The 22,733-nt window shown below is 36.8% G+C and overlaps 2 protein-coding genes across 8 annotated transcripts in view; one reads left to right on the top strand and one right to left on the bottom strand.

Annotated features, from left to right (window-relative positions):
• LOC127870819 (extracellular tyrosine-protein kinase PKDCC-like) overlaps positions 1–2,557 on the top strand; it is a 30,666-nt gene extending 28,109 nt beyond the window's left edge. For all 7 annotated transcript variants that reach the window (XM_052413342.1, XM_052413343.1, XM_052413346.1 and 4 more), the window contains 2 exons: positions 225–401; positions 851–2,557. In XM_052413342.1, coding sequence (XP_052269302.1) covers positions 225–401; positions 851–933 — 260 coding nt within the window. In that variant the 3' untranslated portion in view covers positions 934–2,557. The remainder of the gene's footprint in view (positions 1–224; positions 402–850) is intronic.
• Positions 2,558–3,625: 1,068 nt separating this feature from the next.
• LOC127873573 (uncharacterized) lies at positions 3,626–16,555 on the bottom strand. The gene is made up of 8 exons (XM_052417444.1): positions 16,321–16,555; positions 15,611–15,736; positions 14,624–14,755; positions 13,605–13,728; positions 12,543–12,670; positions 12,070–12,147; positions 4,482–4,670; positions 3,626–4,243 (listed from the first exon to the last, which is right to left on the bottom strand). The coding sequence occupies exons 1-8, from the start codon at positions 16,417–16,419 to the stop codon at positions 3,881–3,883; spliced, it is 1,239 nt and encodes a 412-aa protein (XP_052273404.1). The 5' UTR covers positions 16,420–16,555; the 3' UTR covers positions 3,626–3,880.
• Positions 16,556–22,733: the final 6,178 nt, after the last annotated feature.

Here is a 22,733-nt window from a genome sequence, read left to right as displayed (position 1 = left end):
CGGACGGACGTGTGGTAAATCAAGTATATCCCATACGTTCGTTGTGAATTAGAAACATAATTACCGGTATTGAACATGTGGCTACATTTTTACATTTGGTTGAGTATTCCTTAAAGCTTAATCCTATCAAAATAATATTTCATATTTTCGCAATATTTCACTTATTTGTTGTAACTTACGTGCGATGCAGTTATACACAATTGCACGTTTATTCTGCAATCCAGCTTACAAGCGCCTGACCGAGACTGACATGCCCGGTTTCTATGACTACCTATGTCGTCTGTCTGTTGCCATGGCCACGTGTACGGTGTCTGTGTATGACCAGATTGAGGCTGAAGACCTTTGTAACCAAGACGACCATTGTCGCGCCTTTGTCATGGTGACCCAGAAAACATGGACAGGTCGGTATTTTAACAATTCTCAGGTTGGACTATTCATCAATGGGCTAGCAGTGTGTCTTGCTACTAATAATTGTAGCACCGGTTATACAGACATACCGCAGCTCTAAAGGTTACGTGTTACATAACACATACTATGAATTACCATCTTTGTTAATTGTTTCGCTAATTACTGAGATATGAAAAATATCATCATTATTGTCAATAATATTTCTCATTAGATTGACACACTTTTTTACGTGTGGAAAATTTTAGCAATTATTATTATTATTAGTGCAACAGTGCTATTGCGGTTCGGCATGTTACGTTTTCAATTTAAATCGTTTAGCTACAGGTTAGTGTTTGAGACCATAAACTAGAAAAATCGTATGATCTGCCTTCAAGTAGGTTCTCAAAACATTCGAAGGTTTGAACCAATATTCTTCTTACTCACGCAAACTCTTGCGTTACAGGGCGAACCGTGGTCCACTTCAAGAACACTGTTGGGTCACTGAGAACGAACACGAACACCACGCTGTTTGTGAAGCCCAGCTGACTATCGGGTTGGATTTAGGCCAGGATGAAACGCTCTAAGGATACACCGCGCAACGAATGGTAAAGGTTCTTGGCGTGGAGTCCATTGATTACGGTGTGGAGGAAATACACTCCCTGCCCGACACGCTAGATGTCGACATTGCCCATCATCTAAGTCGTGGGACATTACACTATTGGAAGTAACTCGACGAACACACACGTGTAGTAGATTCGTTTGTAAACCATTCGCTATTCGCTAAAAAATAATTTCCCGAGAAAAAACACAGTTTACTCCTCCATCAATGGAACGGTTTGTGAAACCAAATAATTTAAATGTTTTCTTTGTGGATGAAACACCTCGACACGCTAGATGTCGACATTGCCCATCATCTAAGTCGTGGGACATTACACTATTGGAAGTAACTCGACGAACACACACGTGTAGTAGATTCGTTTGTTAACCATTCGCTATTCGCTAAAAAATAATTTCCCGAGAAAAAACACAGTTTACTCCTCCATCATTGGAACGGTTTGTGAAACCAAATAATTTAAATGTTTTCTTTGTGGATGAAACACCGGGGCATTACTGGTTGATATTCCCCGTGTTTTAGAAAGAGAATTGTCTCCCTTATCTGTTCATGTTCATATCCAGCTTGCTAGTAACACAAGCATTTCGTCCAATCCAATTGAGCATGTTGACACAAAAGCAGAAATCCGAAAATCATTTCACTTCAATAAGCTTTAGACTGTATTTCTGACGATTAATCTCTGAATGCTGTACTTAACACGATTATTTGCCTTTTTGGGTCATGATTATGAAGTAAAATAATCTGTAAAATAAATAAATGCCTTTGCATACATGATTCACATTTTCACATGGTATATCACTATTGCAAATTCAAATATCACGTGACCCTACGTGTCCCAGTAATTCTAGAAAGTGTCCATGACTTTTTCCAGTCAACATGGATAGAGTACTTGCGTGCTCAAACAGGTTGATTTGCCATATTGGCACTGTGTAAGGCTGCGTTTTTATCACTTGTGATGAAATTCCACAATTTTGAAAATATAAAATGATTGTAAATAGAACGCATGCATAATTCATTCAATTGATATATTATGTCTTTCATTCGACTCTTTGCGAAATTTGATTTCGTAAAAGGTCCAAAATCAGTGTTTTGTTGCTTGTCGACCAAATATATACATGTAATATATATATGTAATTTTTGATAAATTCGTTTTCAAACATAAATCCCTATTTTTCAAAGAGACTCTTGTTTGTTTATAATTGCTATCAAATATAATTTTGCGATATTGTAAAATATTTTATTTTCCCTAAACAAACATTGATGTTCACGAAAAGCATTGTGTGTGTGTTTAAGCAAAGCATCTATTATGATTTGATTGGCTGTGCCATAGTTGGTCGATTTCCATCCAGTGCATTATATATGTTGTTGACATGCTTTTTGAGATTGTACACTCACTAAAATGTACACTTTGCAATAGGTTGTACTTTGATGTTATCGTTATTCATGTAAATTACGTCAGCTTCCATTACATCTCATCGTCTATGAAAAATTCAAACAGAGTAATCGACTTTGTTTTTAGCTGTTGCTGATGTATTTATTATTAAAATCTTAAATCTTCGCATGAATTCCAATATTACTTACAGCGATACGCTTACTACTGTTGATTGACGTCGTAACGCGTTCGTTACTCTATAACGTGTTTCTTTGAATTATTACGCATGGAAATGTATAGAAACATAGCTTAAAGTATTCACAATTTATACAAGAACACTATTGAATCGTCTGTATCCAGAAGATGATTTGTGAAAAGCAAAAACAGCAAAATCTGATCGTATCTTCATGAGCCAATTGTTAATTTGCACAAGTATTGTAAATCTAAGGTTGCATTGATCTGCCTTACGATAACCGCAAAAAGTAAAACGTATTATTCGTATTAATATTATGCGTTTGTCTTAAAGCGAATGTTGTGTACGTAAGATATTCATTTATCAGCTTGACACGGCTGAAAGTTCCCTAAACCGACACCAGGATGTCAGGTTAACAAATATCGTTAGTTAGATTGCAAGATAATTATAGTGTTAACATTCGCATAAATAAGTATGAAACTGAAACTGATAATGGCGTAATAATATAATATCATGCAGAAATATATTCGCTGACTTCATATTAATATGCGTTGACTGAACGGGATTTTTGCGTTATCTTATGGCAGTTCCGATCCGACATACATCTTCGTTATAAAATTATGTTTCGTGTTTTTTTTGCGCACACACCAACATATGCCGATAAAAATACCCTTTTTATGACAGAAGAATTATTTGAACAATATATTTGCGTTAAATCCGAAGTTACACAATTATGCGACAATTTTTTTTAAATTCACGCGAGGTCAACAAACCTCATCAAAGTAACTGGAACAGCAGCAATATTTGTCATACAGTTGACCTTATCAATTTTAATGTTAAAAATGGTTCAAGAAACAATTTGTTCTTAAAAGCAATTCGCATCTCTGTTTCTCTAGAACAAAAAAGGCAACTTAACGAGCCTTAAAATTCGACAATCGCATTTATGAAAAAAAGATACGCCCCTTAAAACAGAACACTTAAAACATTTTCAATACAGGATTTCATAAACGATTTCATTAACGAGTGTATACATAACCGTGAAAAAAGAATAAAAATGTAGTGGCATTCACATACATATATTTACAAGTAACATTAATAGAAATATTTTACAAAAAATAAATTAAAATAAAATAAACTTAAGAATAGCAATCTAAAACACAGATTGGCCATACTGCAATTTAAATTTTACCAAACTTAAAACCTTAAACATGCATGAGATTCAGAATAATTACCTCTTTCAAACGCTAAATGCACATAAGGTTAAATCGAAATAATACGAATTGTCAACATAATCAGCTGACACATACAGTTGTATCTAGGAGCATCTTCGGATCAGTTTGCGGTAAATGGCTTTTATGTTCCCAGTGTCTCCATCCGGTCCGATCATTCCCATAAGCGTTGGAAATAGCCCCAAAGAAAAAATGAGAGAAAAGCCGATTGTACTAAACATGAATATTCCGAACCGGACCATAAACTGAATCTGGGCAAAGAACATGAACACGCATGCCCCAAGTGTCGTGCACGCGCCAGAGAAAACTGATAGTCCCATGACCTCGAGCATATCCTGGACACGTGACTTCCGGTCTAGACGCTTTGACAAGTGGTATCCTTCGGCGAGGTGGACAACATAGTCCACCGTAAGGCCGACCACCATGCACATGTTCAACGCTTCCAAGACCTTTAAAACGTGCAGAACATTTTTATTTAAAGTACTTAGGAACAATTGTTTGAAAAAACAACAAACATGTTGAAATGCTGAAAGAAACTAAGAATATATATAGTATCCGTATTTTCTTTAACCAGATACATTAGATGGTTTTAAGGTAAATGAAAAATAATTTTATTTGCCATAATATAAAAAATAATTATTGGTAAACTATTGAAATGAGAGAATTTCATATTCTATAAACATGTACCTTTTCCAAAGTTCTTACCCCTAATTTCCAACCGATCAGCGGTATAATACCGACGACACACACTGTGCTGCAGCACATACAAAAAGTCGCCACAAAGCCGACGATGAAATTCTCAGTCGCTATCGTAAGAATCGGAAGTGCGAGGATAATGCCTAACACGATGCCGAATATGGCGCTGTCCTTCAAGCTCTGTAAGGTCAGAGAAACGCCACAATGATCAGAAGCAGACGTGCATGTTAAATAATAGATCTATAAATGGTATTCATATGCAAATATAACAAGATAAGTAGGCTATGTTTATTTTAAAAGACAGTTAACTTTTATTTTTGTATTTATTTGACAACAGAATCGTTATCTTAGATGCGTTCCAAAGTTTGGCAAACATTCTGAATGGTCTTATTAGTTTCGTCGTGAGAAATCATGCGTGTTATGCGCCTTTGTACATGTAAGTGCTCTCCATCAAAAGCCATGAATTTGCATAATAGGAGGATAGGTGAGCCATTTTAGTTAAAGGTTGAATTTTTTTCCTCAGAATAAAAATAAGTTGGATAGTTAATATGCATAAATTACTTGCCGTTTGTTCTCAAAAGTGGCGATAGAACCTTTATGGGTAAGAACTTACCTGACTCGCCTTAGATTTGATAAATATAGACGTTTGATGAGTTTAATATGAGTATTATAGCATCATGTAATTTTCACACATACTGTGGATTTGGCGGTAGGGAGTTCTATTTAGTCAAGTAACAGCCATACAATGTATTAACTAGCCCATTTAACCCTCAATGGATATCAGCGTTCCAACTCAAGTGAAACACTTGCACCTCCACACCATCACCCTCGAAGGGTGGATCAGTCATAGTGTAACGTGTCTTCGACCGAGCGTCGGTTTTTATAGTATGGCTCAGACAATAACTCAAAGCACACTACAATAGTATATAATTTTCCTCAAGCTACCTTGCTTTATGATTGGCTATTTAAACAATTATTGGTTTGAAACAGTAAATCAAGTATAATACAAGAGCACCGAGCGAGTGCAGACCGCTCATCTATTTTTCTTTTTAAAGGTGTAGGGACCTATCTCAATTTCAATCACAAAGGATGGAGAGGTGGAGTGGAGAGGGGTGTATAGTGTGGGTGTGTGGTCATTTATTACATTATCTTCCAAAAATGCAAAATCAAAGTACTGACAGTACTGGTGTGACGATGCTTTTGAAGAGGATTGATTTAAAAGCATCTATTTAAGTTTATCTTCATCACCACAATTGTGTATGTGGGTACGAACATTTTGGGTAGGAAAAAAATGATTACGAAAATTTTGGGTACAAAAATTATGCCAAAAAAAAATTGGGTACGAAAAAAGATTTGGTTAGGAAAAAAAAAATGGGTACGAAAAAACTTTGGGTACGAGCAAAAATTTGGGTACGAAAAAAAATTGGGAACGAAAAAAATGGGTACGAAAAATGTAGGGTACGAAAAAAAATAGGGGTACGGGGAAGTAGTACCCGTGGGGAACTTGATCCATTCAGCGAAACTGGGAGGCGGGTTACATTCACGATCAAATATAACAAGAAATATCTTTAAAGATATTCGACGTGTATTTTCTGTACCACTTATCTTAAAAAGAACGTTCTGTAACAGTAAAACGTTTGTGGGCTATAACATTACGTTTCAGCATATAAATTCAAAACTTGAAATGCTCTTTAATTGCACCATGCTCTTTAATTTCACGTGTATATCATACCAAACTATATATTTCGTTGTTTCCTTTCTTAAGTTAATGATCCTATGTGTACTGACGTGATTTCACATGCCCATGTGCATGAACATATTATTTTTCTCTTTTGATTATTGTTTTTTCTCTAATTCAATAAGCTTAGGCATGTTTGTTCGTTAAGTACGGCAATAATTTCATGATGATTTCCGAAAGTAGGTATGAGCACACAGTCGTAAGAGCACTTAAATACGTGAGTTCGCCTATGAACACATGGTAAGGCTAACTCAATCTCCGCGATATGTGTTTAAATTTAAAACAGCAAACAATATCCAACAAACGTGAATTATCAAACATAGTATGTGCACTGATGTGGCTCTGTAATTTATGTTTAAAAAGTTTATTAAATATGCAAAATGAGAAAGCACGGATAAGAGCGAGTTTCACAGGTGTCATACGGCTATTATGCTGTTTATATACCATAGTCGCTACAACGTTTACAAATGGCAGGTTCAAAATAATTCGTTTTCTTTACACTCATGATCGCGTTGAAAGTTAATTATACACGTTTTAATTCGCAATTTATTTACTAAATCACGACAAATGTCAAATACAATACAGAAAATGCATAGTTGTTTCATTGATCTATAAACATATAATGGATTGAATATAACTGATTTAAAATTAACGTTTTCAAACTAGTATTAAATCTTTTTCCCAGAATATGCTGTCCTATTTATAAATGAGCTTCTTATACCTTTATCAATGATAATCAGCGAGATGTGCCGATTAGAAAAATCGAGCTATCTCAATCGGACTGGCTCGGTCTTATACTTAAAATAAAACTTAAAAGTAAAAGTAAAAGGTCTTATACATAGGTCGCCATTGTGAAGAATTTTTTCATGGTATGATAACTTAGACGAGCTGCTTCGCAGCATCGTCAAAAATGCAAAAAAAAATATATATTTTTTTTTTTGGGGGGGGGGATTCTTGGGTGGGATGGTTGGACGGTATTTCAAAAATAAAATATTAAAAATAAATATTTGTGTTTTTTAACCATGTTTGAAAAAAAAACAAGAGATGTGTTTGTCAGAAACACCATGTCCCCTATTGCGCCGCTTTGAAATTATTATTTATTTTTTTATCTTTGACCTTGAAGGATGACCTTGACCTTGAACTTCCACCACTCAAAATGTGCAGCTTTATGAGAAGGTCGCTTTGAAATATTATTTTTTTGACCTTTGACCTTGAAGGATGACCTTGACCTTGAAGGATGACCTTGAATTTCCACCACTCAAAATGTGCAGCTTCATGATAACGCCGCTTTGAAATTAATATTTGTTTGACCTTTGACCTTGAAGAATGACCTTGACCTTGAAGAATGACCTTGACCTTGAACTTCCACCACTCAAAATGTGCAGCTTTATGAGAAGGTCGCTTTGATTTATTATTCTTTGACCTTGAAGGATGACCTTGACCTTGAAGGATGACCTTGACCTTCAACTTCCATCACTCAAAATGTGCAGCTTCATGAGAACGCCGCTTTGAATTATTATTTTTTTACCTTGAAGGATGACCTTGACCTTGAACTTCCACCACCAAAATGTGCAGCTTCATGATAACGCCGCTTTGATTTTTTTACCTTTGACCTTGAAGGATGACCTTGACCTTGAAGGATGACCTTGACCTTGAATCTTCACCTCTCAAAATGTGCAGCTTCATGATAACGCCGCTTTGATTTTTTTTACCTTTGACCTTGAAGGATGACCTTGACCTTGAAGAATGACCTTGACCTTGAACTTCCAACACTCAAAATGTGCAGCTTCATGATATGCCGCTTTGAATTTTTTATTTGTTTTTTGACCTTTGACCTTGAAGGATGACATTGACTTTGAAGGATGACCTTGAACTTCCACCACTCAAAATGTGCAGCTTCATGAGAATGCCGCTTTGAATTATTATTTTTTTACCTTGAAGGATGACCTTGACCTTGAACTTCCACCACCAAAATGTGCAGCTTCATGATAACGCCGCTTTGATTTTTTTACCTTTGACCTTGAAGGATGACCTTGACCTTGAAGGATGACCTTGACCTTGAATCTTCACCTCTCAAAATGTGCAGCTTCATGATAACGCCGCTTTGATTTTTTTTACTTTTGACCTTGAAGGATGACCTTGACCTTGAAGAATGACCTTGACCTTGAACTTCCAACACTCAAAATGTGCAGCTTCATGATATGCCGCTTTGAATTTTTTATTTGTTTTTTGACCTTTGACCTTGAAGGATGACATTGACTTTGAAGGATGACCTTGAACTTCCACCACTCAAAATGTGCAGCTTCATGAGAATGCCGCTTTGAATTTTTTTTTGACCTTGAAGGATGACCTTGAAGGATGACCTTGACCTTGAACTTCCACCACTCAAAATGTGCAGCTTCATGAGATACACATGCATGCCAAATATCAAGTTGCTATCTTCAATATTAAAAAAGTTATGGCCAATGTTAAAGTTTTCGGACGGACAGACGCCATATATTTGACATATGACCTTGAAGGATGACCTTCACCTTCACCTGTCACCACTCAAAATGTAACCATATATTCAAAGTTACTTAGTCAAAAAAGGGCCACAATTCGGTAAAAATGACAACCAGAGTTATGCAACTTGTCCTTTACTGTCCCCTTATGATAGTTTGCGAGTGTTCCAAGTATGAAAGCAATATCTATGATACTTTAGGGGTAAAGTGGACCATAACACAAAACTTAACCAAATTTTCAAGTATAAAGGGCCCATAATTCCGTCAAAATGCCAGTCAGAGTTACATAACTTTGCCTGCACAGTCCCCTTACGATAGTTAGTAAGTGTTGCAAGTATGAAAGCAATGGCTTTGATTCTTTAGGAAAAAAGTGGACCTAAACACAAAACTTAACCAAATTTTCAATTTTCTGAGTATAAAAAGGGCACATAATTCTGTCAAAATGCCAGTCAGAGTTACATAACTTTGCCTGCACAGTCCCCTTATGTATGGAGACCTATGTCTCAGGACTATGTATGGAGACCTATGCCTCGGAACTATGTATGGCGACCTATGTCCTCGGGAATATGTATGGAGACCCATGTCCTCGGGACTATGTAAGGAGACCTATGTCTCGGAGCTATACATGGAGACCTATGTCCTCGAGACTATGTATGGAGACCTATGACCTCGAGATTATGTATGGACCCCTATGTCTCGGGACACGTCGAAATGACTCCGTGCCTTTGTAACTCGATACCCTAGGTATGGAGCCTTGTAGTGTTTGTATGAAGGTATGTGACTTATATATCAACTATTAGCGACCCGGGCTGCTTAGGGGTAGGAATCCAACTTCAAGGCTCTCAGAACGCTTGAAGAGGATAGCCAGTCTCTATGTGCCCAAAGTCCCTAACGTATGTTAATAATATAATTTAATTACCTATTTTTGTGATGTTAACTCGACAAAGTCGGGAGTAGAACTGACTGGTTAGAGTGTGAATGTCAGAGTTTATTTACAGGTCTCGCTGCGTCTTCACGACAGCCTTATGTGCGGACCTGTCTGACTGGTTAGAGAGAAAACGCGCGCTTTTATACTGTCTTTTCACGCGGCGTTACTCGGACATTTCCATAGTGATACAGTTGAGATCTACGTAATAGTGGTTTGACTTAATTATATAGCATAAAACTGAGGTTCTGGTCTTTATCAACGCAATAAACATGTATTAAAAAAATGAATATAAAAACAACACACAATGATACATTTCTAGGCATATTTTCAACAATGAATTTTAAAACCTCGGCAATGCTTACCGGAAATCTATGGACGCTTTTAATATATTAACTAAAAGGAACAATATACCTAAAGAAAAATGAACGTAAGTAAAAATTGCGGTAGGTTAAAAATCACCACAATAGCAGCAGAGTTACCAAGAAATTCGGGTTGCCACTTTTCGTGAGTTTGTGCTATCTTGCAGAACGTACTTTCACTGAAAATGACCCATTCCCAATCGGTGTCCACTGCTCAGTGTAATATTGATCCTTATTTATACATTTGCTTGCGCTGATCAACTGTCAAAATGTTTTCGCACTGCCCGACGCGTATAAATCTACCCTGAAGATGCACATTTTTTCTGTTGTTTCCCCCCCCCCCCCCCCCGAACATTCCTTAACAATTGCGTCATTATTTTGGAAGCAATATCCCGAGGCTGGCTACGAACACCCTGAACAATCCAATAGTTTTCTCACACCGCGTTCTGTCAAAGTATTTGGTCGACAACTTCGTATAATTTTAGAATTACCCCTTAAATAGTATTGTTTACAAAAAATAAAAATAAAATACGCGTAGTAATTTTTATTACTCCGAAATAATGAACAGATTGCTGATCATCGAAACCCGATGCACTGATATTTATTATTGTTACCATGGAAATTACGGGTTGTTTACCTTCTGTACTGAAATGCACTCTTGTTACCATGGGGGTTACGTTTTGCTTACCTTCTGTACTGATATGTACATGTTCTCTTGGTATGATGAAAGATGTGGTTGTTCTAACCTTCTGCACTGATATGTACATGTACTCTTGGTATGATGAACAGTTACTAATGAACGATATGGTTGTTCTTACCTTCTGTACTGATATGTACTCTTGTTACCATGGGAGTTACGGTTTGCTTATATGTACATGTACTCTTGGTATGATGAAAGATGTGGTTGTTCTAACCTTCTGTACTGATATATACATGTTCTCTTGGTAAGATGAAAGATGTGGTTGTTCTAACTTTCTGCACTGATATGTACATGTACTCTTGGTATGATGAACGATATGGTTGTTCTTACCTTCTGTACTGATATGTACTATTGTTACCATGGGAGTTACGGTTTGCTTATATGTACATGTACTCTTGGTATGATGAAAGATGTGGTTGTTCTTACCTTCTGTACTGATATGTACATGTTCTCTTGGTATGATGAAAGATGTAGTTGTTCTAACCTTCTGTACTGATATGTACATGTTCTCTTGGTATGATGAAAGATGTGGTTGTTCTTACCTTCTGTACTGATATGTACATGTTCTCTTGGTATGATGAAAGATGTAGTTGTTCAAACCTTCTGTACTGATAAGTACATGTCCCTTGGTATGATGAAAGATGTGGTTGTTCTAACCTTCTGTACTGATATGTACATGTTCTCTTGGTATGATGAAAGAGGTGGTTGTTCTAACCTTCTGTACTGATATGTACATGTTCTCTTGGTATGATGAACGCTGTAGTTGTTCTAACCTTCTGTACTGATATGTACATGTTCTCTTGGTATGATGAAAGATGTAGTTGTTCTAACAGTACAGAAGGATATGTACATGTTTTCTTGGTATGATGAAAGATGTGGTTGTTCTTACCCTCTGTACTGATATGTATTTGTTCTCTTGGTATGATGAAAGATGTGGTTGTTCTAACCTTCTGTACTGATATGTACATGTTCTCTTGGTATGATGAAAGAGGTGGTTGTTCTTACCTTCTGTACTGATATGTACATGTTCTCTTGGTATGATGAAAGATGTGGTTGTTCTAACCTTCTGTACTGATATGTATATGTTTTCTTGGTATGCTGAAAGATGTGGTTGTTCTTACCCTCTGTACTGATATGTACTTGTTCTCTTGGTATGATGAAAGATGTGGTTGTTCTAACCTTCTGTACTGATATGTACACGTACACTTGGTATGATGAACGCTATGGTTGTTCTTACCTTATGTACTGATATGTACATGTACTCTTGGTATGATGAACGATATGGTTGTTCTTACCTTATGTACTGATATGTACATGTACTCTTGGTATGATGAACGATATGGTTGTTCTTACCTTTTGCACGGCCAGCGAGTGCCAGTAGTCCTTGGTTAGCTGGAAACCGTTCTGTAGACCGGGTGGCATGGCGGCCATCTGCAAACAACATCAGCGATATACATGTACATATGTAAGGGGTAGATGTGGTGATTTTTTCTTATGTGCATGAGTCTTGAATCACATGTCAGAAATCGCATGGAGTCTTAACACGATGGCGAGTAAACTGTTATTTTAAACTTTATGATAGAATTGAGACACTTCGATATAAACTATTTTTAACAAAGACTAGTCGTGTTGCCGTTCTAAAACTCAACAGTGCATGACAACGGACAGTTTTGAGGTAATCTACAATGTATTTTTAGTCTGTCTGCTCGGTTGCTTTCGTTGTAAAAACTAGCTCGGGCGATTACTATAACAACTAGACAAAACGGCATATACAGTGTTAACAAGCGCTCCAACTCGTTCTGAGTCAGGGGTGTGGACATGGTTACCTCTTTCTGTACGAAGGATTCCCATCGGTCCATGACGGGTTTGCCCTCGACGTACCCGGACGAAAATCTCCCGAGAGTCAGGTTCACCTGCACGCCAAAGTAAACCAAGCGATTTCCATAGAATTCACCTGAAACAAGGAACGAGAAATCAAATACGCTTACTTACTGTATAATTTGTGTATTAACGTGCGCGACCCTGTGCAAGCCGTATCATTTGAACACAGACCAACATCGACCGCTGACTTGACTATGCATATGCTCTGGAACGTCTTGTCATCGCAAACAGTTTACCACATTTTTTGGCAAATATCCTCGAAGTATGTATTTAAATCATAAACTTACTTCTATAAAGTAATTTTGTAAAATTCTACAAAAAACATTGATAAGATATAAAAATATTATTCTAGTGAAGCAAATATATTCAAATTTTAATGACTTAAAATCACTGATAATTAATTTTACTTATCTTAATTCAATAAAGAGTCGATTCCAATGTGAAAGCAACACGAAATAAAAAACAAGAGCACCGCATAACGGGTGCCACGCTCGGCTGCGAAAGCTTGTCAGAATATTTTTTTTAGAGGTCACAGTTACCTTGACCTTTGACCTAGTGACCCAAAAATGGGTGTGGCTTGTAGAACTCATCAAGGTGCATCTACATATGAAGTTTCAAATTTGTAGGTGGAATCACTTTGATTTTAGAGCGTATGTTAAAGTTTTATATAAGAGGTCACAGTGACCTTGACCTTTGACATAGTGACCCAAAAAATGGGTGTGGCGTGTAGAACTCATCAAGGTGCACCTACATAAGAAGTTTCAAAGTTGTATGTGGAAGCACTTTGATTTTAGAGCCAATGTTAAGGTTTTAGCACGACGCCTACGGCGGACGGCTGAAGGCGGACGGCGGACGACGTACGAGCTGGCTATGACAATACCTCGGGTTTTCTCCGAAAACAGCCGAGCTAAAAATCAATTAAAGTCCTAAGTAACGATTTGTATTTAGTAAACAAATACACGAACAATATTGCTAACTGGATTTCCAAAACAAGAAACCGTTCTTACTGAAGTCCGTCTTCAAGGGGCTCGAGTAAGGGCCGATGCGCTCCCCTATGAGGTCATGGAACTTGTTGAAGCTGCTCTTGTTCTTGAACAGGTAGCGGTCGTTGAGCCAGTACGCGATAGGGATCTGAACATGGAGATAATAATTAACACATTTATGCCTAACGAATAGAAAAAAGGCCTTGGCAAACAGCGTAGACCTATCTGGGTCTGCGCTGTTTGCTTGAAGGAATTTCTGTAAGAAATACATGTATTCTAAATATAGAAATAAATATACTACACATCCCTAATTTTGGAAATAAATTGATCCAATTTAGAAGGATGGGAGAGTCCACTAGGCATAAATGGGTTAAGTTTATACCCTTTATACCCTTTACATACCTGCGATTTTCTGACACATTACCTGTATTCAACAATCATATAGGAGAAATATTTGCTTATAGTTCTCAAGAAACCTTACTACCGTAAGGATCGTATATGAATAAAATCTATATATATACAGCAATATGCGGGGAGTTTATTTGCTAAGGTCTGTATAAATAAGTTTATGTGAAACACAAACATGTGTACAACATTACATGTAGCTTGAGGCGAAATGTGTATGAATAAAATCTATATACTTACAGCAATATGCGGGGAGTTAATTTGGTAAGGTCTGTATAAATAAATTTATGTGAAACACATACATGTGTACAACATTACATGTAGCTTGAGGCGAAATACGTATTTACTGCATCATGTAAATATTTGCAAAAGTTGTATCCGTGTCTCACGGCCAAAAATGAATTTTATTTAAGAAAACCAATATAAACCAACATTAAATGTTTAAGATTAACGCTTGGTGTATGCATACGACATCTCTTTTATCAATATTAATTTGCCCTAGTTGTACAACTATATGTTGCAGTTGTCTTTTGAAAACCCGACTTTAATGCACGTGGTTCACGTGCCGTCTCGGGCCAGCTTGTGTAATCCGCTTTGGATTTTCAAGAAGGATACGTTATTCACTGAATCATACCCACCTCAAGCACATCGGGGAACGAGGTGTTGAACTTAAGCGTGTTGTACGTGAGACTGTGCGACTCCATGAACTTCATTGACTTCCGGTACGTCCACGGCAGCGTCAAGTTCGCGCCAGAAACGGTAGATTCCGCCTACCAGATGACATGAAACTTGTATCTTTTTTAATTATCGTACGCAAAATCGTGTGTATTTTGTAATAAAAAATGGCTCAAGAAATTACCCTTCTAAACAATAGAATGAAGCATTTTGTTTATTTTTTACCATCTATTTACGGAATAGAAAAAAATAGGGCAATTTATATTTTGAGTTTTGAAAAAAAATCTTATCAATATGGCAAGATTTACGAAGTAAGAGGCTTTTCGTTAGTGTGAAAGCAACAGATGAACTTCTAAAAAATTGTCGATATTTTTAGCCATGCATTTGTTTAATATGTGTTTATTGAATGTTTTTCTTGAGGCATATAGAGCATAACGCATTTATTTGTGCCAAATATAAACTAATTTGTTAAAACATTTGCTTCATAAATAGTTAAAATAATTGACAAAAGCTTATTTTTATTAATTTGGGTGTCAACAATATTTTCTGATTAATGAACCCATGAAAACTAAAGCTGCGCTGTTATTAATTATGGCTTATGTAAAAGCTGGAGTTTCATTTTCTCGAAAATATTTAAGATACCGTTACTAAACTAGCGATGAAAACACGTTGCATATCTCATACACATTTCTTGTTTACTTGAGATAAATCGATGTTTAATTTAGATTTCTGTAATTGCTTTTCTAAAGCATCCTTAAAATTAGCAAAATACTATTCTTAAGATCATTTCTTTTGTTATCTGCTGTATTAATGTCAAATGTGTTAGTTTTGAATGTTTTGTCAGTATATATTACTATACACGATTCAATCGAAATGTTAATTATATTAAACGGGGACAATTTAAAGGTACATTATTGGACATCCTTTTATCCGATATTATGATCTCTTACCGCCAGGAAAAGGTCGAGATCTCGAGCGAAGCACTTGATTTCCGGTTCGCCTGTGGAGAAGTCACGTCGAATCTTGAAGCGTTCAATATCTTCATGGGAGAAATCATGAAGCTTGTTACAGAAATCCTGTAGGAGAGGATAAAGTAATTAGCATGACTATTGATCAGGGTGAATGCCTAATTATGATATTGATGATGATGATGATGATGATGATGATGATGATGATGATGATGATGATGATGTTGATGTTGATGATTATGTTGATGATGAAATTGATGTTTTAAGAGAGATGTACAAGAAATCAATTTGCTATGGCTGCTCGGACAAAATTTAATGTACACATGAAACAGATACTCAAAATTAACATACATCTCGGTTAGGTATAGACGGGTAAAGAATGGTATAGAATGAGAATGGTATAGAATGAGAATGGTATAGAATGAGAATGGTATAGAATGGTATAGAATGGTACTAAACATTAGGCATATTCAGAATTTAGAATCGCACATTTTCTTAGAGTAAGTCAACTGTGTTTTAAAACTGTAACAAATAATTATCGTATAATTTGTCCGTCAAAAGGCTAAGAAAATAACACAAGCAGGCAGGCAGGCAGGCAGGCAGACAGACAGACAGACAGACAGACAGACAGACAGACAGACAGATTATATATGCTACTTATTTCCGCTAGTTATTATTAATATCGTTCCTACCCGCAATGCTATTTGCGCCTCGAGTGAGTTTGGGTTGAACGTGTCGTCCACTCTCTGCTGACCGATACAGTCGCTATCCGAGAAATGACACGCGGACATATCCCGCTCGCGAAGCCCCCAGGCCACGATCACCACCACGTTGCGATCGTTCTTGTTGGGCACGAAGCTGTGGAAGTCGTGGTTCAGTGCCTTGCCATAGTTATGCGAGCTGCGGTAAAACTGCACCTATCGAGAGTCATCGGCATATTTATACATGTGGGTGGTATGTAGACGGCATATTAAAACATAACTACATCTATCGAGAGTCATATGTATACATGTGAGTGGTATGTAGACGGCATATTTAAACTTAACTTCACCTATCGAGAGTCATATGTATACATGTGAGTGGTATGTAGACGGCATATTTAAACTTAACTACACCTATGGAGAGTCATATTTATACATGTGAGTGGTATGTAGGCGGCATATTTAAACATAACCACACCTATCGAGAGTCATATTTATACATGTGAGTGGTATGTAGACGGCATATTTAAACATAACTACACCTATCGAGAGTCATATTTATACATGTGAGTGGTATGTAGACGGCATATTTAAACATAACTACACCTATCGAGAGTCATATTTATACATGTGAGTGGTATGTAGACGGCATATTAAAACATGACACACTTACGAAATGGCTACTGTTGATATACTAAAATGGGACTAAATTATATCAGGCTTACAGATTACTGGTTCTGACAAATCATTGAATGTACATGGTGTTTAGTAGAATCCTAGCAACAATGTTATGACTCATTATATTTTTCAAACAAGCCAATCCGTATATAAACAAAATTTATAAATGCAGTTTAAATCAAATTATTAAAAAACACAATCATTTTCACTTAAAAGGCGATTGACAGTTGTTAGAATACTAACAGAATAGGCAGAATATTGCAAACGACATTCGGAACATGAAATGAACACTTTTGTATGATAAAATCCAAGATGGATGTCTTATTGTAATTTCAATTCATCCATTGTTTGTAAATTCTGACACTCAATAGGTTGTGATTCTTTGGGAAGAAATTTCATTAAGTATATTGGCGTTAATGTATCTATCCTAAACGTTTAAGGATAATAATTACATTTACACCAATCTCTTTGGAAAACAAAATGAAATGCAATTTCGTACAAATAACACCATTTTTACTTGACTGGTGTGAGAGCCTTTTTTAAACGGATTGGATTATTTTCGGTGGACTGAGAAATTAAAAAAATGAATGTGTAAAACATCACTATAGTGTGACTATGTGCGACCCATACAACTTCAAAGACGCTTTTCGGAGGTCCTTCAGCTAGGTCTAATCAACACGAAAACTATGCGCTTTAGACATGTGACAATTCCATGCTTCCTGCATACAATTCAAGCGGACACCGCTTAGTGTTATAAGTATTAGTCAAGTAATTTGCAAATGTACAAGCTACATCAAATTATTATCTCCACAACGTATTTTACTGAAAAGGACCTTTTGTGGAAACTGAGGACCTTTTCGTCGAATATAATTTTCTTTTGTTAAATATAAGGAAATTTTCTTTAAAAATATAGACATTTTTGTTAAATATCAGGACCTTTTCGTTAAATGTAAAGACCTTTTTGACGAAAATGAGTCTCCTTAATTGAATATAAAGCTCTTTTGGTTGAATAAGAACCTTTTTGTTGAATATAAGGACCTTGTCGTTGAAAACAAGGATTTTTTCGAAATCGCAAATAAAATACACAATTGAACAAGTTTTTGTTTGTCGAGATATAATATGTATTATATAAATAGTGTGAGGTCACGTATACTATAGATTTAAAGACTCTTCAAACAAACAAATAAATATAAGCTCTGGTGCCATATCTGAAATGAGAATTTAATGTTAAGATTTCCGACGAAGAATAAAGTTGTGGAACGTTTTATAGAATTTCCACACGAAAATAGTAGGAACAAAAACCAACCTGTTCGTTGTCCGAAGTCAGTAATGAGGTGCAGTAGGAGAAAAAAACGACAGCGGTGAGCAGCACTAACAGAATGATCCACCTGGCTAGCCAGTGGGTGACAAACTGGAAGTAGTGACCACTGAAAAATCGAACAAGAACCTTGCGCCGATGTTCTTCCTTCAGACCGCTTGACTGTGCGCTGGTTATGCTGGTTATGCTTTCCTGTTGGGTATTCGAAGAAGTAAGCTGATCGCTAGTATGTGCATTCGGTCTCGCTGTTGAAGGTTGTCCGTTTTTGAAACGAACAAAACCGTACTCGTCGTCGACTTCCGACCTGAAAGCGGAATTGATTCGTCCGATCACGTTGTATGGTTTGCCGGTGCTTCCTATGGCACTGTTATCAGTGAATAATTCTTCAAAATTGTGCTGAGGTTTTAATTGTGACGGCGGTTTAGTTAAAGATGCATTCGATACTGGACTGGCACACGCTCTCGTCAGCGCACAGACAATTCCTTTCGAGAGACAAGGCCACTTCCATTTCTCGAAATACAAATGATGTGTTATTACCACAGTCGGAAAAAATGTCACAACCGAAATATAATTTATTATCACGAGCACACCTGCAAATACCCCAAAGGACTGTGTCGCCAATAAAGGGGTAAAGGCACTTCCAAAAAAGGCGACCATGGTTGTAAATGACGTTATAAACATGCTTTTTATAGAACATTTATACGCTGACGTTAATCGCAGATCCAGCGAACTGAACTGCTGGTAACTTGTGTTTTTCCAGACATCAAGAAACACAAATATATCATCGGCGCCGATTCCGAGGATGATAAATAACGTGACAACATGAAAGTATCCGAAATAGCGATAATCAAACACATATCGGTAAATAAGGTTGGTGCACAGGAAGCATGTTAGAATGCTTGAAGTCCCAAACGTTGATATCCACAAAGATTTTGTGTGAAAGATCATAAAGCAAAAGATGAAGACTCCGCTCATCGTAGCTAGAAGTAAATCGACGAATATTTGTCGTACAATATCATGGCGGAACAGAATATAGCTCCAGTGAATAATTTTAAAACCTTCTATAGACTCCTTCACGTCATGAACTGCCGGTTCAAAACTTTTTACGAGGAATTCTTCCATTTTATCTTCCATTTCTTCCAACTTATCTTTCAAAGACAGGGGAAATCCCATGGGAAAAATTGACCTTGTCACCGGTGCAAACACGTTATCTGGTGTAACGTGATTGTTTTCCGCCAGGAAATACGCAAAATCACCTTTCGTCTTATTGTTATTTCTAGCGGCGTATAGGACCTTTGCTATATTGTCGTACTTTGTGTCGTTGAACACTGGGTCTATGCCCGCAAACGTTCCGTCAAAATATCGTAACACTGATGTTGGTTTTTGGCAATTAAACTTCAGGTTAACGAATTCCTGCACACAGAACTCGGTATAGTTAGCCATGTTGAAAATTTTATGTTCTATTTGTTCTATTGTCTTTAGATTTTTCTGTGTAAATATGTTCTCTTTTCCGCCTGTGTCGAAGTACAACACAATGTTTGCTCTGTCGTAAGCCATGGAGCGAAACCACTTGTTAATACTCTGAAAACATAGTATAACATGATATAACAATAACAGTTAACATAACACAGCCAATACTTACTTTGTCAGATTATTTAACGGTTGTTAAATTTCGTAATTACCGGTAAGTTTATGACAATATGCCGCTTTTTGTAGAACAATGTCAAATATAATTCGAATGTCAACACATTACCGCGTGCTTTTTTGTACGAAACTGGTAAATAAATAAATAAATAAATAAATACTTACGCATGATACAGGAGCACATCTACGAGAAAATATTATGTTAATCAACATATACATTATCTGTTTGGTAGCAAAGCTTTTACCTGAAGGAACCACTTGCGGATGTATTTGTCGTCGTATTCATTTCGGAAGGTCCATGCGAGCGAGCGCTTGAGCCACGGCACCTCCCAGTCGTACAGTGGCATCGTCTCGAACTCCGTCGGAAACACGTCACTTCCGGTGAACAACAGCACCGCCGTCACCAGCGCAATCAGCAGGTGGCCACCGAGGGTAAGCACTGAAAGAGATTTATAGGAGGGTGCAATATCAAATCGCGTACTCTATCTTCCTTCACAGACGTTATAATTACACTCGTTAATGGTATTTTCTATTTTAGGTAGTGTTTGAAGGAGTGTCGACAGTAAAAAACAGTATATTCTTACAGAATGCAGTTTTCGGGTACGTTGATATCCATCTGCATAAAAAGAACGTCTTTTCTTCAGTTTCTGTAGAGGTCCGTCGTTTCCGCTTTCCTTTGCACAATCCACCAGGCTGAGGAAGGTTTTCAGTTGTTTTGTCAGGACTATCAGACTCGTTGTCAATGCCATTTTCTGTATTCATTTGAACATCTTGAAGCTGGATAGAAAACAGATGTCGTATATCCACTTCCTTATTTGTCTTCGTCGAACTCTGACCATCTACAATGTTATCTTTTTTGCCGCAATAATGAACTTTTGGAACTTTTCTTACCGCCGAGTTTTGATTTAAATCAGTTCTAATACGAAATGCATCACTACGATCTAATAGCGTATTATGCAAAGTTTGAACGTCAGTTCGGCTGTTATTTCGCGGCGCTCTTGGATATGTTCCATAAATGTCACTGTTGTTTCTACGAGCTTTATACACGTCTGCATTTAATGATTTTGGCGTGGTTCCGAAGCACTCGTTATCATAGCAACGACCTAGTTGCTCCAAATCGCCCTCCTCTGAAGAGAAGTACATGGCATATCGGTTGCGTCTTCGATCAGATTTTCGTCCTACCGTTCCCCAAGGATTACTCATAGTTTCCCGGTGAATGACTTCATTCATGTCGGACGGAATGTATGGGTAAGTCGCTGTCGGTGGTTGGGAAAAAGACCGGTTGAACCGATCATTTCGCGCGAACGAAGCATTGCTCGGTCCATCTTGGTCGTAAGCAGACACTTCTTGTTCAAGCGAATCGTTGTATGTAAAGTAATCATCGTTGACGAAGTTGTCATTATTTATTGACCATCCTCCCAGGTGGGAATCGTCAAGGAATGTGTGCGGCTTGAAGAGGACAGGTAGCTCATACGGATGATCATCTTCTTCGTTTCTTTGCTGATATGTATAATTGACCCGGGTCCTTCGTGGAAGTGGTACCGGAACCTGACTATGCGGAGGCCGACGTGGAAGTGGTACCGGATCTTTATTAATCCGCGCCCGGCGAGGAATAGGTACCGGAAATCGGCGTTCCAAGATTGACCTTGTGTTTTCATAGATACCGTGCTGACGATCTGTTAGGTCCATGGTTACGCAAGGTAGACGTGCATTTGTGCGTTCGGGCTTCAAAGTTGGTACCTATAGTATAATAAGACAATATACAGTATGTGTTTGTAAAATTGTTCTCTTCTCAAATAATATAAATTGGTGGTAATTTGGGATCGAACAGTTCCAATAGGTTTGTTTTACCGGCCCTGGTACATGCATGGTATACATGCTGGCGAACTCGACTGTACAGACATTTTCGATTTCAGAATTGAATATCTGGCTTATTTCGCATTTATCAACGCATGTTCTTCTTAACTTTTATTTTAATTTATATTGAAATGTATGTATATAAGTTTTTTACACATTTGTAAAACCATCCGAAATACTTAAGAACTAGTAATAAAGAATTTTAAAACTAATAAAAGTTATAATAATAATACTAATAATAATAATACTAATAATAATAATAATAATAATAATAATAATAAATAATAATAATAATAATAATAATAATAATAATAATAATAATAAATAAATCAATTTATTACATTTATAATGAAAACAATCCCGAGTCATGTCAATCAAAAATGCTAAAGAACAACGAGACAAACATTATTAATATATAAAACTAAATTTTCTTTTAGATCACTACATATTTGTATTCTAGCATTGGAAAAAGTACACGACATGTCCCGAAACTTTTCGAAATCGGCGGAAGTATGCTTGAAATCAAAATGAAAACCGGGTAATTGCTATATAGATGCAAATGTGAGTCAACTATGTGCTATTTCGCAAAAAATAAAGGCGTGAAAACCTTGGTCTATTCTTTATTTTTACGGTTTTCTGAAATACTGATCAAACGACTATGCGTTAAATAAATGTGGTGTTTAATTTTCTCGATGAAACTATCATCAACCTCTATTAATTTAGTTTACGTACGTCTAGTTGATTATTTCATGTTCAGTCATAATTTAATAACAATGGATGATCGAAACCAATACGTTTGTTTAAGACGTTGTGTTTATTCTATTTAAGAATTTATCTCACCTTGAACTAATGAAGTGCGCCAATGTGGCTGGGCGTCTTGTGCGCATGAAGTATGGTGTTGTAGAGA

Source organism: Dreissena polymorpha, chromosome 3 (genome assembly GCF_020536995.1).
Source record: "Dreissena polymorpha isolate Duluth1 chromosome 3, UMN_Dpol_1.0, whole genome shotgun sequence".
In the NCBI taxonomy this organism is placed as follows: domain Eukaryota; kingdom Metazoa; phylum Mollusca; class Bivalvia; order Myida; family Dreissenidae; genus Dreissena; species Dreissena polymorpha.
This window is presented reverse-complemented; position numbering and strand designations above follow the sequence as displayed.

What these genes read in the sequence shown, in the direction of transcription:
- LOC127873573 (XM_052417444.1), bottom strand. Translation starts at nt 16,419, where the DNA reads ATGTCCGCGTGTCATTTCTCGGATAGCGACTGTATCGGTCAGCAGAGA. An exon ending in AGGCGCAAATAGCATTGCGG is followed by an intron (nt 15,737 to 16,320) that starts GTAGGAACGATA and finishes CCTCTCCTACAG; the next exon opens with GATTTCTGTAACAAGCTTCA. An exon ending in ACTCGCTGGCCGTGCAAAAG is followed by an intron (nt 4,671 to 12,069) that starts GTAAGAACAACC and finishes CTGACCTTACAG; the next exon opens with AGCTTGAAGGACAGCGCCAT.